This window comes from Plasmodium gaboni, chromosome 8 (genome assembly GCF_001602025.1).
Source record: "Plasmodium gaboni strain SY75 chromosome 8, whole genome shotgun sequence".
NCBI classification, from domain to species: Eukaryota; Apicomplexa; class Aconoidasida; order Haemosporida; family Plasmodiidae; genus Plasmodium; species Plasmodium gaboni.
In genome coordinates, this window is record NC_031488.1 from 671,337 (window position 1) to 688,813 (window position 17,477).

The 17,477-nt window shown below is 18.3% G+C and overlaps 6 protein-coding genes across 6 annotated transcripts in view; 5 read left to right on the forward strand and 1 right to left on the reverse strand.

The window, feature by feature from the left end:
* PGSY75_0819000 (hypothetical protein) overlaps window positions 1–1,371 on the reverse strand; it is a gene marked incomplete at both ends in the record, with an annotated part of 4,775 nt that extends 3,404 nt beyond the window's left edge. Inside the window, 3 exons of the mRNA XM_018785315.1 lie at window positions 88–175; window positions 281–888; window positions 1,037–1,371. Of these exons, the coding sequence (XP_018642282.1) occupies window positions 88–175; window positions 281–888; window positions 1,037–1,371 (1,031 nt within the window). The remainder of the gene's footprint in view (window positions 1–87; window positions 176–280; window positions 889–1,036) is intronic.
* A 1,443-nt stretch (window positions 1,372–2,814) lies between these two features.
* On the forward strand, window positions 2,815–3,813 carry PGSY75_0819100 (putative BRIX domain; the record flags this gene model as incomplete). Its single annotated transcript, XM_018785316.1, has 2 exons — window positions 2,815–3,673; window positions 3,785–3,813. 2 exons carry the CDS (start codon window positions 2,815–2,817, stop codon window positions 3,811–3,813), a joined length of 888 nt encoding a protein of 295 aa, XP_018642283.1.
* Window positions 3,814–4,699: 886 nt separating this feature from the next.
* Window positions 4,700–6,739, forward strand: PGSY75_0819200 (perforin-like protein 5; the record flags this gene model as incomplete). Its single annotated transcript, XM_018785317.1, has 1 exon — window positions 4,700–6,739. One exon carries the CDS (start codon window positions 4,700–4,702, stop codon window positions 6,737–6,739), a length of 2,040 nt encoding a protein of 679 aa, XP_018642284.1.
* An 884-nt stretch (window positions 6,740–7,623) lies between these two features.
* PGSY75_0819300 (hypothetical protein) lies at window positions 7,624–10,647 on the forward strand (the record flags this gene model as incomplete). Its single annotated transcript, XM_018785318.1, has 1 exon — window positions 7,624–10,647. One exon carries the CDS (start codon window positions 7,624–7,626, stop codon window positions 10,645–10,647), a length of 3,024 nt encoding a protein of 1,007 aa, XP_018642285.1.
* Window positions 10,648–11,595: 948 nt separating this feature from the next.
* On the forward strand, window positions 11,596–13,557 carry PGSY75_0819400 (perforin-like protein 4; the record flags this gene model as incomplete). The annotated part of the gene is made up of 1 exon (XM_018785319.1): window positions 11,596–13,557. One exon carries the CDS (start codon window positions 11,596–11,598, stop codon window positions 13,555–13,557), a length of 1,962 nt encoding a protein of 653 aa, XP_018642286.1.
* An 844-nt stretch (window positions 13,558–14,401) lies between these two features.
* Window positions 14,402–17,036, forward strand: PGSY75_0819500 (conserved protein, unknown function; the record flags this gene model as incomplete). The annotated part of the gene is made up of 13 exons (XM_018785320.1): window positions 14,402–14,497; window positions 14,635–14,694; window positions 14,829–14,885; window positions 14,986–15,039; window positions 15,130–15,183; window positions 15,373–15,431; window positions 15,566–15,683; window positions 15,806–16,024; window positions 16,111–16,177; window positions 16,302–16,421; window positions 16,562–16,655; window positions 16,777–16,831; window positions 16,932–17,036. The coding sequence occupies 13 exons, from the start codon at window positions 14,402–14,404 to the stop codon at window positions 17,034–17,036; spliced, it is 1,158 nt and encodes a 385-aa protein (XP_018642287.1).
* Window positions 17,037–17,477: the final 441 nt, after the last annotated feature.

Sequence of the window (17,477 nt, forward strand, 5' to 3'; positions counted from 1 at the left end):
AAAAAAAAAATAAATATTTATATATTTTTATTTTTTTATTTTATATTATTTATGTTTTTTTTTTTTTTTTTTTTTTTTTTCCCTTACCCATATGGACATAAAAATAAGAGCATATATCTGTGTGAACACACTTCTAATAAGGCATTAATGTGAAACAAAAGATCAATAAATATGCCTACAAAACAGAAAAAAATAATATAATATTATAATATAAATATATAATATGTAGTCATTATTTTATATAAAATAATAATATGATATGCTATTTTTATATGTTTACTATCTATATCAACAGGTAGGAGCACACATCCCATTTTGTTTATAGTTTTATTTACAGTATTCAAAATATTTTTCATATCCATCATCTTAGTACAATTTTTATTTGAATAATGGAAGTTACTAATATACGTAAAAACATTTGATTCTTTTATAACATGTGATTTTTCTATAAAAGAATAATCTTCTAAATTACAATTTATAGAATATAAAATTTTATTATTAAATAATTTTAAAATAACAGCTGAAGAACCTATATTATCTCCATTATTTATCAAATATAATGGTAAGATATATTCAATATATGTTTTCTGACATATTACTTTTTTAAAAACATAATGTTCCATATATTCTAATATTATAATATTTTCATATAAATTATTAATTATTTCTATATATTCATTTTCCTTGAAATTTTTAAAATATTCGCAATTATAATTACATTTCAAATAACTTAATAAAATATATTTACTATATGATTTAATATATTCATGACATATGATAGGTACCTTTTTGTTTCTTTTTAATAATTCCATAAACACTACAGGTAAGCAACCAATGCAGTTTAAATTATGATTCGTTATTATTATCAAATCTATAACTTCACATACCCTACCAAAAAAAATATATATATATATATATATATATATATATATATACATATTAAAATGTCACCATATGATTATATATAAAATATATACATTTTTGTACACATAAATATGTTAACATATTATTCTCTTTTTTTATCTTCCTTTTTTACCTTATAACATTTTTTATATCTTCAAGACAAAATTTATCATCCCATCCACAATTTATCAAAATGTAAATATTATTATCCTTTCTGTCATTATAAAAATCTCTCTTATTATTAACATAATCATATTTATATAATTCTTTACAATTATCTTTTTCTACATTTATATTTTCTTCACTTGGTATTAAAACATTTTTATCTGATGATTGGTCTTCATCCTTAACATTTAAATTACTCTTTAATGTTATTCCTTCATTTTCTTTTGCTACATTAAAATCTTTTATTATCAACAGAGTACTATAAAAGTTATTACTATATAATGGTACAATTTCTATAAGCATTCCTTATATGGTTAATACAAGAAATCATATGGTGATTTTATATTATTGCAATGAAGAAATTTTAAATATATATATTTATAAATATAACAAGGAAAAAATATATATATATATATATAAAGGCAAACATATACCTATGCATATATATATATACATATATGTATATTTTAAATTCTTTATAATTATTATCCTTCTTAACAATTTATAGAAAAATTAATAAGGTACAATAACTTTCAGTTTATTATATAACAAAAAATGTCTGACATATATTTATTTAGCTTTTCCTTTTTAATTTCACAAAATTTATTTATTTTTATATTTCACTTTAAATATTGTTCTTAGTTTTTATTCTGTTTTAAATGATATTGTTTTTACGAATAATGAATCACAGATTCTCTTTTGTTTTTTGTTCTTTTATAATAAAAAGAAAAAATAATAAATAATATATATTCATATATAAACATAAACAAAATATAATATATATAATATATTAAAGAAAAATATTTTTATTTTAAATGGAAAAAAAAATATAAAAATATGAGAATCTATTATTATACTTTTATTATATCTTTTTGAAGATCTCTTCAAATTTGTAAAAAAAAAAAAAAAAAAATGGAATAGTCACATATATAAAATTATAATATATATATATATTATTATTATATATATTTATATTTTATTTATATATATTAAATATAATATACATATATATATATATGTATATATATACAAAAGTATTATATAGATTATATTATATTGTAGTTATATTAAATATATTACCAAATATTAAAATGCTTTATAAAAATAATATAATTTTTAATTGTAGGTGGTAAATATAATTACATTTTAAAGTATAATCAAACAAATTAAAAATAAAAAATAAAAAATAAAAAAAATCCTCTTCGCCTTTTTTTTTTCTTTATATTTTATTATAATAGTTGAAATATTAAATACCATACATATATATATATAGATATATAATAACATTGTTTCATTCTCCTGCATAATAAAAAAATAAAACAATGTTTAATATATATTATATATCATATAAATAAATATAATATATTTTGGATTCCTTATATATTGAAAAAATGTTACTTATATAAGGTAAATAAGAAAAATAAGAAAAATAAGAAACATTATATATATATATATATAATATATATAATGTTTCTTATTTTATAATAATATATTTCATTGTAAACCTTTTTCAAATACTCCAATATAGGTTTTGGCTTTTTATGATGTTATTCATTACTATATAAAATATATACATATTTATATATATTTGTATTAAATTATATAACCATTTAATCAACATTACTATTAAAATATTTGTAATATGTTTTTCTTTTAAAAAGAAATTGCTAAAAATTTCAACACATAACTTTATATTATTAATGTATTATACATATATATAAATTTTTTGTTAAAATATCAAAAAAAATGGTAACAAAAATAAAAGGGAAATTTAAAAAAGGGGCATCAAATAGCAAAGAAACAGGAATAAGAAATAAAAAAAATAAAAAAAAAAATAATAATAGGAAAAATAATATTAATGAAAATGAAGAAAGTTTAATTAAGAAAACTAATATAATGGTTATTAAAAAAAAAGGAATGAATTCAGAAATTAAAGCATTAAGCAGAGATTTAGTAGATTTGTTTAATCCATATTGTGCAGTTTTCTATATAAGAAAATTAAAAAATTTACACGAATTAAATAAAAAATTAAAAGAATTAAGTTATAAATACACAGTTTGTATGTATATACAAAATAATAAATTGTTATATAGTATTACTAGTAATTATACAAAATTATCTTTAACGTTTTCTATTCAAAATTATACCACGTCTACTTTAATCAAATCTTTATATTTAAAAAATGTTTATTGTAATTTTAATAAATTAAAACCATTACTCATTTTAAAAAATTTTAATAACACTTCAAATACAGAAATGTCAAATTATCTTATTATTACACAAAATATTCTTAAAAATCTTTATCCAAGTGTTAATTTGAATGAAGATTTTATGAACAAACCTAGAAGAGTATTATTATATTGTTACAATGATACGGATCAAACTATATATTTTCGTCAATATGCAACCAACTTAAAAAAATTATCATTTAAAAAAATACTAAAGGAGGCATATAATGAAGACATGAGTGGATATAATGATGTATTTAACTATTTATCAACTAAATTGGATGGTAAACATTTCAACACTGATACAATCTCTCAAATGTTGGAAATTGGTCCACGTGTTAGTTACAAAATTTTTAAAATTACAGATCAGGATAAAGGTAAAAAAATATATATGTATATTAAATTATGTGTACATGTAGGATATGCTTAAATATATAATAATAATTAAATATATATATATATATATATATATAAATTTTCTTTTACAGTCATATACTCTGTTACCGATAAAAAGTAATATCCTTAATGAAAATGGTAAAATATACACATCATAGAATCAGAATTATGGAAATATAATATTGCTTTATTTTATTATTTTATTTTATATTATTTTTTATGTATTATTATGTTGAAGATTTATTTTATCTCAAGGAAATGCAAAATAGCTGTTGCTTTTCTATTTTTTTTTTTTTTAATTTTTTTTTACCTGAACGTTTCATAATATTATGACCACGGAATAAATATAATAATTAAAATTGTCCAATATAGCACATTTATATATATTTGGCTGTTTTACAAAATGGTGATTTGTTATATATATATATATATATATATATTATATTATCTTTCTTTCATTTTTTTCGTAAGTCTTGTTTAAGAAAACCTTTTTATTAAAAATATATTCATAAGTAATTTATATGGGTCAAAAGAAAATAATTTTTGACATATACAAAAAGAAAATAAATAAATAAATAAATAAATATATATATATATATACTTACAATAATATATGTATATTTTATGTTGTTTTATTTTAATCTTTACCATATATTTTTTCCCCCAATATAGATACATCTTTACATACCTTTAATATATTTGTGTGTCTATAATATATATATATATATGTATATTTTTTTTTTCTTTTTGAACTTATTATTGTTTTATATATACATAAAAAAAAAAAAAAAAAAAATACTTATTTGTTGTACAAACCATAAAATATACTCAATAGAAATTAATATAAATAATATAAATAATATTAATAATATTAATAATATTAGTGACTGTTAATATGGGATCTTATATATATTTGTAGGTCCACTATAAATACATTTATTTCTTTTTTCTTTTCTTTTCTTTTTTTTTTTCATTTCTCATGTTTTAAATAAATATTTCTTTAAAATATGAAAATAAAAAAAAGTTACTTTTTTTTTGGTTATGCTTTTGCATTATTTTGTAGAGTGTGCTGTGTTTCAAAAAATGATATATTCAACCCTAAATTATACACTTCCAATGTTGAATATAAAGAAAGGGAATACTTTTTAAAATACCTGGGAATGTCGTATGATATTATTAAGGGTAACCCTTGGGGAGATCCAATTTATATGATAGATTTAGGATACAGACGAAATGTTCTTAGGATGAATGAACTAAATACAAATAATAATATAAAAGATGATAATGTTAAATTTAAGGTTAAAAAAGCTTCTAAAATAAAATGTAAGGATAATATGAAAAAAAATGTGATAGATAACTTATGTGATATAAATAAAGAATACGAGAAAAGCTATTCAGTTTCTTCCATTAATGATGATATCCATCCTTTTAATGATTCTAATTATTATAAAATGTTAGTACAAAGAATAAATAGAGGTGATTCAATAATTATAGAGAAGAAAATGTGTTCAAAATATTTTTCTTCTATAAATGATATACATAAAAATGATTTGGATACGTTCTTTTTAACAACACTGAATGAATTAGGAGATAATTATCAGAACATAAAAGATGATACATATAAATGTAGTTTAGAATATTATAAGATGAATAATATGAATAAATATAGTGAAAATTGTTTAAAAACTATAACTCCATGGATATCTTTTTTTAATATGTATGGAACACATGTGATATCAGGAGTTTATTATGGAGGTAAGATAATACATAATTTATACTTTGAAAATAATAATTTGAAAAAAAGAGAATATAAAATAAGGATATATAAGAGAAGATTGAATCCTTTTAGTACTATTCATTCTAGCTTATATTTTGGTTCTTCTTTATCAAGGGAAAAAATTATTTATATAAGGGAAAGAAATTTGATAATGGATGGAGGGGCACAAATTAATCCCTACAACATTAATGATATAAATATGGAAAAAAAAAAAAAAAAAAATTATTATGTTAATAATGTCGAAAAGAATTTGTATGAACAGAATAAAAATTATAGATATAATTATAATTTTTATGAGATAAAAAATGATATAATTGATGTAAGGAAAGGTAGCTATTATAATAGTTGGAAAGATAGCATTGAATGGGAACTAGCCAAACCAGTGAAATTAAATTTAGTACCATTATCTGAATTTATAAATTCAGAAGAAGGAAAATCTGCCTATTATATGGCTCTTGAATTTTATTCCAATTTGAGTTATTCTAATTATAATCCTTATTTATATGTATTAAATAAAAGTGAGAAGGATATATATATAATGGATATAAAAAGGAATTGGGAACAATATATTGACAAGAATATAAATTTCAATGTAACACCTAAATGTAAAAATGGTGATAAAATATTAAGTGGTTTTATACTTACAAATAAAAAAAAATCATATGAGGATAATCATATTATACACATGTGTCCATTAAATTCGGTGTGTTCTAGTGGTATAAATATTGAATCAGATAAAAATTTTGAATTTAGTTGGATTTTATGTAGTAAAGAAAATAGAAGTGAGATACATCAAATATTAACAAAAAATACGTTTCAAGGGAATGGAAAAGCATCATGTCCTTATAATATGAAAATAGGTTTTGGATTTTCATTAACATTTCAAAAATCTATAAATACCAATATAAAAATTGAACCTTGTGAAAGTAATAAAAGAGAATGTGAAAAAAATAATTTGGCTAGTTCTTCACAAACATATTTTTGGATTAATTGTTTACCTACGAACAAAAATATATTATTACAAACATTAGAATCAAAAACATATAGTGAGAAAAAACATTTAAATGATCATTTTGTGTTTAGTTTAAAATGTTCTGAAGGAAAATATATAATTGCAGGTTTCGCAATTGATTATATTCCTTCGGGTGTAAATGATTATTTAATATGCCCCGTAGGAAGTAATAAATGTGATATTATGATTCATGTTAAGGAGAAAAATATAGGTGAAGTACATATACCTATTATGTATATTGTGTGTTCTTCTATTTGATAAAAAAAAAAAAAAAAAAAAAGAACCTCCGTGTAATCTTATTAAATTTGAACCATAAACAATTATGCATTAAATAAATAAATAAATATATATATATATATATATATATATATATTATGTTAGCGCTTTTTTTATTTAATTAATGATAACTTTATTATATATATAACACTTTTTATGTTTTATGCTCTTATTATTAAAAAACTTAAAGACTCTCTTTTTTTTCTTTATTTTTTTGGTATTTGTTTAAAATAACCATACTAATATATATGCGAAGAAAGGTATAGATTTAAATAAATATATAATATTATTAGTAATGAGGTGACAATTATATAATAGTAATTTGAAAAAAAAAAAAAAAAAAAAATTTTAAATAAAATAAGCAAAATAGCATGAGGAGCACGTTTTATTTTAATTTATTTATCTGTTGTTTTTTTTTTTTTTTTTTCACAAATATGAACACATAAAATTGACGTTATAATGTTAAGCGATTAATTAGTTTATTGAATAAAATTTGTATTTATAATATTTCTTGTGTAATATTATTTCTTAAAATATATGAGGAAATAATATTTAAAATGCATATATAAAATGTAGAACTTTTAAAAATATATGTGTTCGTGTGACTATTAAAGAATTATAAGTTAATATATATTCAAAAGAAATAAAAAAAAATATATATATATATATATATCTATATTTACAAAGTGATGAAACAAAATGGGGGTTGGTGGAGATAGAAATAAAAAATTAATGGTATAATCAATATTATGTTATTTTAATGGTAACAAATATAATATATATCTATATAATATCATATATATATAGAGAGAGAGATAAAATAAAAAGAAAAAATTAGTTATGTAATATTTCTGAGATTTATTAGAATGAATATAGTGGTAACAAATTATGGGATATTAAGCAAAATTTTTATTAGAAAATATTTAGGAAATAAAATAAATACAATCAAATGGTCACACAAAAATATTTGCACCTATCATATATATATAAAAAGATATTATCATTTTAAAAATGGAAGTAATATAAAATGTAAAAATAATGGTGTCATGAATAAAGATATGAATTTTATATGTGATGAACTGAAAGGAAAAGATATAGATAATAATTTTATGAATTCAATTGATAATAATAGTAGTTGTAATAATATTAATATTTTATATAAAGATGGAAATAATAACGACAAGGTTAATATATCAAAAAAATGTGTACGAAAAAAAGTTATAAGAGATACAGTTATAAATAAGATTAAGGAAAGCACATTATCCTTACTAAATTTAGAAATAGAAGAATTACATTATGAAGAATTAATAAAATATAAGAATATAAAAAATGTTGTAGTAATGAAAAATAAATTGATAATATTAAAATATCTTAATAGCTATTTATTAAAAAATAATAAAGGCAAATATTATATATTAAAAGTGTTAATGTTTTATATTGTTAAAGATATACATAAATATAAAAACAATGAATTAATATATATATTATATATATATAAATATCATAATTATTTAAATCCATTTTTAATATTACATATAATAGATAAACTATGTTGTGATAATTATATATATAATATGAATATGAAAGAATTTGTATTTTTATTAGATATTTTAAACGTGCCACTTGTTATGACAAATAAATTTATTGAAAGTGTTATGGATTATATAAATATGAATAAAAATAAAATAATAAATTGTAAATATTATTTTGATATAGCTTATTTTTTAGCGAACAATAATTTGTATAATGAATATATATTTGATACAATTTCTAAATATTATACTGAACATTCTTGTAACTTTGAGTTATCCATTTTTTATATGTTTAATAATGAAAAGAATAATATTAATATTAATAAGAATAAGAATAATTTTCCTATTAAAGGGAGCTACAACATAAATAATAACAACGTAGACATAAAATTATATGAAGAATTAATAAAAAATGATGATTATTTAAATGTTAAAGAAAGGAATATGTTAACATATGTAGACGGTGATAATAGTTTTTGTGACAATATATATGATAGTAATAATATTATAAATTTTAAGAGAGAAATACATAAACATTTATATGTACTATCTAAATATGGATATAAGAATATACAAATATATAATAACATGTTTAAGATAATAATTTTTACATGTAACCATTTTAAACCTTTTGAAATTAGTTCAATTTTCAAATCTTTAAAAAATATAAATTATTTTAATATTTTTTTATTAGAAAAATTAACTAGTACATTAAAAAGAAATATTAGTCAATATAAGACAAGCTTATTATTGGACTGTTTAAACACATTATCTTTTTTTAATTACAGAGATGATAATATTATAACTACAATATTAATTAATTTACCAAGGAATATATCAACATATACGTCTAATAATTTTTTAAAATTAGTATATTTTTTCAATAATTTTATTCCTTTTTCAATATATTTACAAATATTTTTAAATAAACAAATTTGTATATTTTCTTCATCTTTTGGATTATCTCATCTTATTTCTTTATTAAAAATATTTACTCAACAAAATTTAATATCTAATCCTATTTTATATTTGTTAAAAATAAAAATTAGTAAATATATTAAATCATTAATATATAATGATATAAAAAGTAAACATATAAATGAAAAAGCTTTTGAAACCTTTTCTTCAATAAATGACACACGCAATATAAAAATAAGTTATAAAGATATATATACAATATTATATCATATGCATTTTATGAGAATACAATATGTGGATTTGGCTATAAAATGTATAGAATGTATGTTTTATATGGAAAAAAATTTTAAAAATATATTTTCTCAAGATATAGAATATATAACCAATTCATGTTGTCTTTTTTTATTACTTAATGATAATTATGATGATCCATTTTTTAGAAAATTTGTAAATCTTTATATAGAAAGTTTTTTTTCTTTTATCGATTCAAATTTTGTAAAAAATGAATCACTGGAAAAAACAAATGAAAGTATTAATAATTATTTGGAAATGGAAAAAATAAATGATGATATACATTTAGCACATTATGAAGAAAAAAATGGAACAGTATATTTTAATAATAAAATTAATTGTAATGAACAAATTGTAGATAAAAAGGATATACATATGGCATTTAATAAAAATAAAAATAAAAATATTTACGCAATAATCATATTAACACTTATATATGAATTAATATATAAACGTTCAATAAAAAAAAATTCATCAAATGTAATATACAACTTTAATTTGGAATATATAAAAAATAATATATATGTCTTTTTACAATACTTTAATAATAAAAATAATGAAAAGGAAAAATGTGATACTATATATATACTTGAGAAATTATTTCCATTAGTATATTTTCCCAATATAAATCCTATACATTTGAAAAATATAAGTAGAAATAATTATTATATATCTACTTTCAATTTAACATATTTTCAAAATGGATATAATAATTATTTAAAAAGTGAACATATTAAAAAGGAAATGATATCCAACCAATATATACTTAATGAAATATATAAAATATTAATAAGTTTAAAACAAAAGGATTATATTTTTAAATTGATAAATAAAAGTCAGAAAATATCTTTCTTTTTATATATTCATTATATATATATAAAAAATATAAGAAATGGAGATAAAATAGCCATCTTATTTGCACCAAAAAATTATTATTATAATACAATTGATGATGCTAATTTTGGATTAACTTCTAAAATGGGAAAAACATTATTTGAAAAGAAACATTTTACAAAAGAAGCTATAGCACTATTAGAGTATTTTAAAATATATTTTAATAAGGTATATTTAGTAGACTATTATACATGGGAAAATATGATAAACATACAGGAAAAAAAGAATTATTTTGTAAATTTGTTTAATATATGAATAAATATATTATGGGTTGTAAGGACAGATCATATATTAATTAAATTATTATATATATTATATATATATGTATATATATATATATATATATATATATATATATATATATATATATGTATATATTTTTGTATATATTATATATTTCTTTTTTTTTTTTAGTTTTAATTTATCATATGTAAAATAAATCTACATTGTCTTATTAATATTAACATTTTTCATAATAATTATAAATACATATATAAGCATTATATATAGAATAATATTTTTTTAAGTTTATCTATTTTTTATATATATTATTTTGATTTCTTTATATAACTATTGAAAATTTTTCACACTCGAATATGGATATAACTATTGATTTTTATAATTTTTTTTTTTTTTCTGAACAGGTCATAATTATTTTCTCTTCTTTTTCATTTTTTTTTTTTTTTTTTCATTCTAATGGCTAGTAATATAATTTTAGCTACATATACATATAACATCAGGTTATGTGTATAAACCATAAAAATATAGAACAAATCAAAAAAAATATATATATAAAAAGGTTTATATTATATATATTTATGCATATATGTCTAAATCAAAAATAAAAAAAGGAAAAATATATATACATATATATATATTTGTATAATAATGTAGAGATATATATTTCATTTTACGAATTATAGAATATATATATATATACATTTTTTTTTTTTTTTTGACGAAGTATTTTACACTATGTGCTTTAAATTTAATTTGTTACCATCACCGTTACAATAAAAATATATTTATTTTTATTGCACATTTGTTTTCTTTTGTATTATTTACTTTTTTTTTTTTTTCTTTTTTTAATATTTATTATTTTTATTTCATTTTGATACCATTATATCCATTGAAACATCATTTTTTTTTTTTTCATATACAATGCGTATATATCCTTATAAATTGATTTAATATCTTTTGAATATGTTGATATGTTCAGATTATTTATTTAACATACTAATCGTATGTTACATGTTTATGAATATATGTTCGTTTTGTATTTGTCATGATATAAAAATTGAAGAAACGAATGAAATATTCAGCAAATATTTGGGAAAAGGCTATGATATATTGTTTGGTTACCCATTACCTAATAATGAACTTATTGATGATCCAGGATTTAAAGATGTTATTATAGACACACAATTATCAGTTGACCATATATCAAATTATATTTGTAAAAAGGAAGAATATGTAGATGTTATAGAAGATATAAATGACATAGGTTATCTAGGAATGCAGACGATAAATATTGACGATTTGGATAAACGTATAAAACCGTTTTCAGCATCTATGCCATATAAAAGCTATTTTGCAGACTTAGAAATTAAGAAGAAAAAATATGCACTAGCTCAAAATATGTGTGTATTAAATTATGCAACGTATGATTTAAAAGAATCCGGGAAAAATATAAATAAGGATTTCGTATTAGATATTGAAAAATTACCTATTTTAACAAAAAAACAAATGAAGACATGTACCAAAGTATTATATATGAGTAATAATCTGAATTGTTCAGAAGGTATAAAAAGCTGGATCAAATTTTTTCAAAAGTATGGAACTCATGTAGTATTATCTGCCCATTTTGGAGGTATGTCATTTAATACTATGGAAATTACGAAACGAAAAATTGAAGAAATAAAAATATATAAATATAAATACTCTATTTGGAATATCCCATATTTGAATGTATTTAAATCTGGATCGTTATATCAAGATCTTAGTATTAATGTAGGTGATCAAAAAGAAAATAAAAATAATAATAATAATAATATTAATAATAATAAAGATGGGAAGAAGAAAAATGATGGTTATATAAAAAATGATCTGTTAATAGAACAACATAGGGATAATATAAATTTAGAAATTAGAGGAGGAAATAATTTTGATGAAAAGTGGAAAAATTTAACATATTTAGTTTGGAAAAATTCTATTTATTCTAATATGGTTCCTATACATCTTGACTTGTATTCATTGAATACATTTATGCTTATAGAAAAAAAGGAATCATACGATATGGCTTTATTATTTTATAATAATCTGTATGGGATAGATAATGAGAATTTTTATCTTTCTCAAGATATAACAGATGTATTATCTGAAGGAAAACAGATAACTGGTTCAGGTAAAGGATCTTTGATTTTAAGTTGTCCTGTTGGGTATATTAAAAGCACTGGTCTTATTTTTGTTTACGATAGTTCTGAGAAATTAAAAACTAATAAAAGTAAGGAATCCAAAATAAAAATATATCCATGTACTAATAAAGGGCAATATGATATTGCTTGCTCATATATAACAAAGAAGAAAAATATTATAACATTCGGATGGATATACTGCGTAAAGCATAATTTTATTAAATTTGAAACGCTTTATCAAAATAATGATAATGTAATATCTAAGGATGGTAAAACATCTATGAGTCTTACCTGCACGGAAGGAAATACAATAGCTTTCGGGTTTAAAATGAAATTAGAAAAGTTTGAAAAATTAGAAAAATTAAGAATAAAACCCTGTACTATTGGAAATGATCAGTGTACTATTAATAATATCAAAAGAAATTCTGATTATTTATTATGGGGATTTTGTGTACCTTCATCTTTTCGTAGTCTTTCTTCTTTACAATTAACATATATTCACAATGATACTATACAAAATGATATACAAGGAGCTTGTTCAGATGTATATATTAATAAATACGATAATATTTTTCTAGGTTTTACTTTTTCTTTTGATAATAGATTTGAAGAAGTAAAAACGGAACCTTGTGCAAGCCAATCCAGATATTGTTTTCATAAAATACCAAAAAAGAAGAAAATATATTATGTTGGAATGTTTTTATTATGTAGGTTTGATGGAAACACGAATAGAAAGTTCACATATAAATAAAAAGAAAAGGGTTATGGTATCATATATTTTATAAATATTAGTATTTTATTTTTTTCACTTACATACTATGTTTTTATTAACATAACATATATATATATATATATAATATGAAATTTTAATTTAGTAAAATGTCGTAATAATATAAATGTACATTATTAATTAAAAGGTAAATAAATAAATATATATATATATATATATATATAAGTACATGTACGTAGTATTATTTCAATTTTTATTTAATTATTTTCTTTTTTTTCCTTCTATATTAAGACATTATTAAAATTTTATATTTACATATTTTTATTTTTTTTATAAAAAAGAAATAATTAATTTTCATATTTTATAAATATGCTCTTTTTAATGTTTTAATAAACTTGAGGAAAAAAAAAAAAAATTAAGGTCATTATTGGAGAATTTTGTAATGTGCAATTTGGGAAAAAAAAAAAATAAATAATAATAATAATTTATATATATGTAAATAATAAATTAGATAGGAATTCTAATAATGAAAAATAAAATAAATGAAAAAAAATTATGTGATAGGTATATATATAATATATATACATATATACTTATCAATATAACATCAAAATGTTCTATATGAGGGTAGATCAAATAATGAATTTTTATTATTATATTATTTTTTTTTTTTTTTTAATAATAAAAATTATATATAATATAAACGTATATGTGATATAATATAAAAGCATATATATTTATATAATATATTATAAGATGATGAATATATAAAATATAAATTTAAATAAGAAGAGTCACATATTATATATATATATATATATATATGTATATATGTATATATATATGTATATATATATGTAATAATATGTATGTGCTTTTTAAAGATCATTTAAAGGAAGAAGGTGAACAAAATGTTAAGTTAGAAATTTGTAATGGGCAAAATAATTCATCTTCGGAAAATGTAAAATGAAAAAAAAAATGTTTAAAATATTTTAGAATATAAATGAAAATATTATATATATATATATAAATACATTGTAATATTTATTTATTTGTTAGATGTATAGACATATAAAATAATTTTTCTTATATTTATAGGAAAATACGTTGTCGTCGAAATATTTTAGGAAGGAAAATAGAAGATTTAAACAGAACATAGTAAAAATAAAAGGAAAACAAAAAATAAAAATAAACATATATATATATATATATATATATATATATATATATTTATGTGCACACTATTAAAATATAGAAAATAATGTTCTTTTTTTTTCTTTTTTTTTGTGTAGAATATATTAGATAAACATATAATTTTAGCAGATAACTTCGGAGATGCTCCTGAAGAGGTTATTATAAAATAATAAGGACTATTATATATATATATATATATATATATATATATATTTTTATTTTATTTTATTATTTTATTTATTTATTTTTTTTTAGAAGTTTGAATTACCAGATAATAAACAAAATGAGCTGGAAATATTAAGAAAAAGGGTAACAAATGAAATAATTTTTTTTTGCTTTTTTCTTTCGAAAAATAAAAATATATATATATATATATTATTTGTTTTATTTTTTATATAGAAAAATATTGAGCCGACTGGTATTGTGATTGCTTGTTGTCTAGGGACCGATTTCGTAAGTATTATATTATTAATATATATATATATATATGACCCTTATAATAATATGAAATTATATATATTCATAATATAAGTGTGTTACTATTCTTACATTATATTTTGATATAATATTTTTCGATTTCATTAAAAGTATAAATTTGTGCATATATAATAATGATTGAAAATATTTTGTTTTTCTTTACAGCGTTTTTCAGCATTAATAAAAGATTTTAAAACACATAACATAAATAGTGACCTTATAAAGTAAAAATTTATATAAAGAAAATATAGAATATATATTTAAAATTGGCTATAATATATATATATATATGTGTGTGTGTATGAATACACCTATATTGATTTCATATTTTTGAATTATTTATATTTCATTTTTATAGAATCAAAAAAGTATATAGCGAAGTAATATTCTGCTCAGCGTTTGAACAGAAGAAGATTTTTTTTTTGTTTCGTTTTGGATGCATTGTTCTATGGGATTTCAATGTAAAAGAAAAGGAGGTAATACGAGAAAATAAATAAATAAATATATATATATATATATGTGATTATAAAAATGTAAGAAATGTATAAATAACATATGTGGATATATTTATTTATATATTATTTTATTTTTATTTTAGATATTGTTTATGAATTTAAAAGATTATTTAAGTGAAGCTCATACAGAAAATAATGAGCTTGATAGTATGTTTTATATTATGCATGTTCAAAGCGAATTGAGTGACAATAAAAGTGTTAAAGCAGCAGATACATCATCGTTCAAAATAAAAAACGATGTAATATATATATACACAAAGGATATATTTGAAAAGTTGAGTTATTCTTATGCTTTTGCCCAAGTAATATAATCAAATAATATAACGCATATATTTTATATTATTATAATATAAATGTTTTATATGTGTATATTTTTATTTCTTCGTAGAGTGTAAAACTATCTTATTTTGAAAATGTGGTTGATGATACTATAGAAAAAACGAAAAGCATACCAGGTAATTTTTATAAAATATGAATAATATATATATATATATATATTATTGGATTTGAATTTTTCCTATATTTCTCTCATTTATTGTTCTCTCTTTTTTTGTTATTTTATTTTTTTTTTTTTAAAAGAGTGCTTGGCACGAACAGGAAAAATTCAGCTTAAAAAAAATGATATCAGCAAAAAAATAGGAGAATTATTTGTAAACAGATTTTATATAAATATGAACACAGATATGTTGGATACACCAGGTAATATGCTTTTTATTTTTTTTTTTTTTTATTCATTTTGAAGTATATATTATAAATATATAATTAAAATTAAATAATATAATGCATATTTTAATGATATCTTTTTTATTTATTTATTTTTTTTTTTTAATTTATTGTAGAAATATTTTGGGATCATGATGACTTTACGGATACGTATGAATATTTTAGAAAATATTTAGACATATCAAAGAGGGTTGAAATATTAAACCATAGGTATTATAATGCAATGGATATATATATATATATATATATATATATATATATATATATATATATATATTTGTTATTTGATGAATATTCCATGATATAATTTTTTTTTTTTTTTTTTCTATAGATTGGATATCATCAAGGATCTGTATGACATGTTGCAGAACGAATTAACTATACAAGTATATGAAAAAATAAAGAAAATAAATTAATATATACATATATATGAATACATATATATGAATACATATATACATATTTTTATTTTTATTTTTATTTCAGCATGGTTATAAACTTGAGTGGATAGTTATTTATTTAATATGCATAGAAGTAATAATAGATATTGTATGGACAATTCTTATTAAGGGTGTTTTTAAATGGGGTTAATTTTTTAAAATTTCTATCTTATGAATATATATTTAAAACTTGCTTTATATAATACATATATTATATATATATATATATATATATATATATATATGTATGTATATTTCTTTTTTTCTTTTTTTAATTCAATAATTATATGTATAATATATATATTTTTTTTTATTTTTGTGTTCAATTTTTATTTATTATATAAAATAAAGTTGTCATATTTTCAAATAAATATAATTAAACAACTTAATAAAATAAATTAATAAATAAATTAATATTTTATTTTTTTAAAAATATTATAACAAACTCAAAAAATAAAAAAAAAAAATAAAAAAATTATATAAGGCTATATAGAATATATAATATAATACTCTTTATATGAAGTATACATTATTTTTTTAAAAATAATAAAAACTTTCATTTTTAGTCAAAATAAACTTTACATATATATTC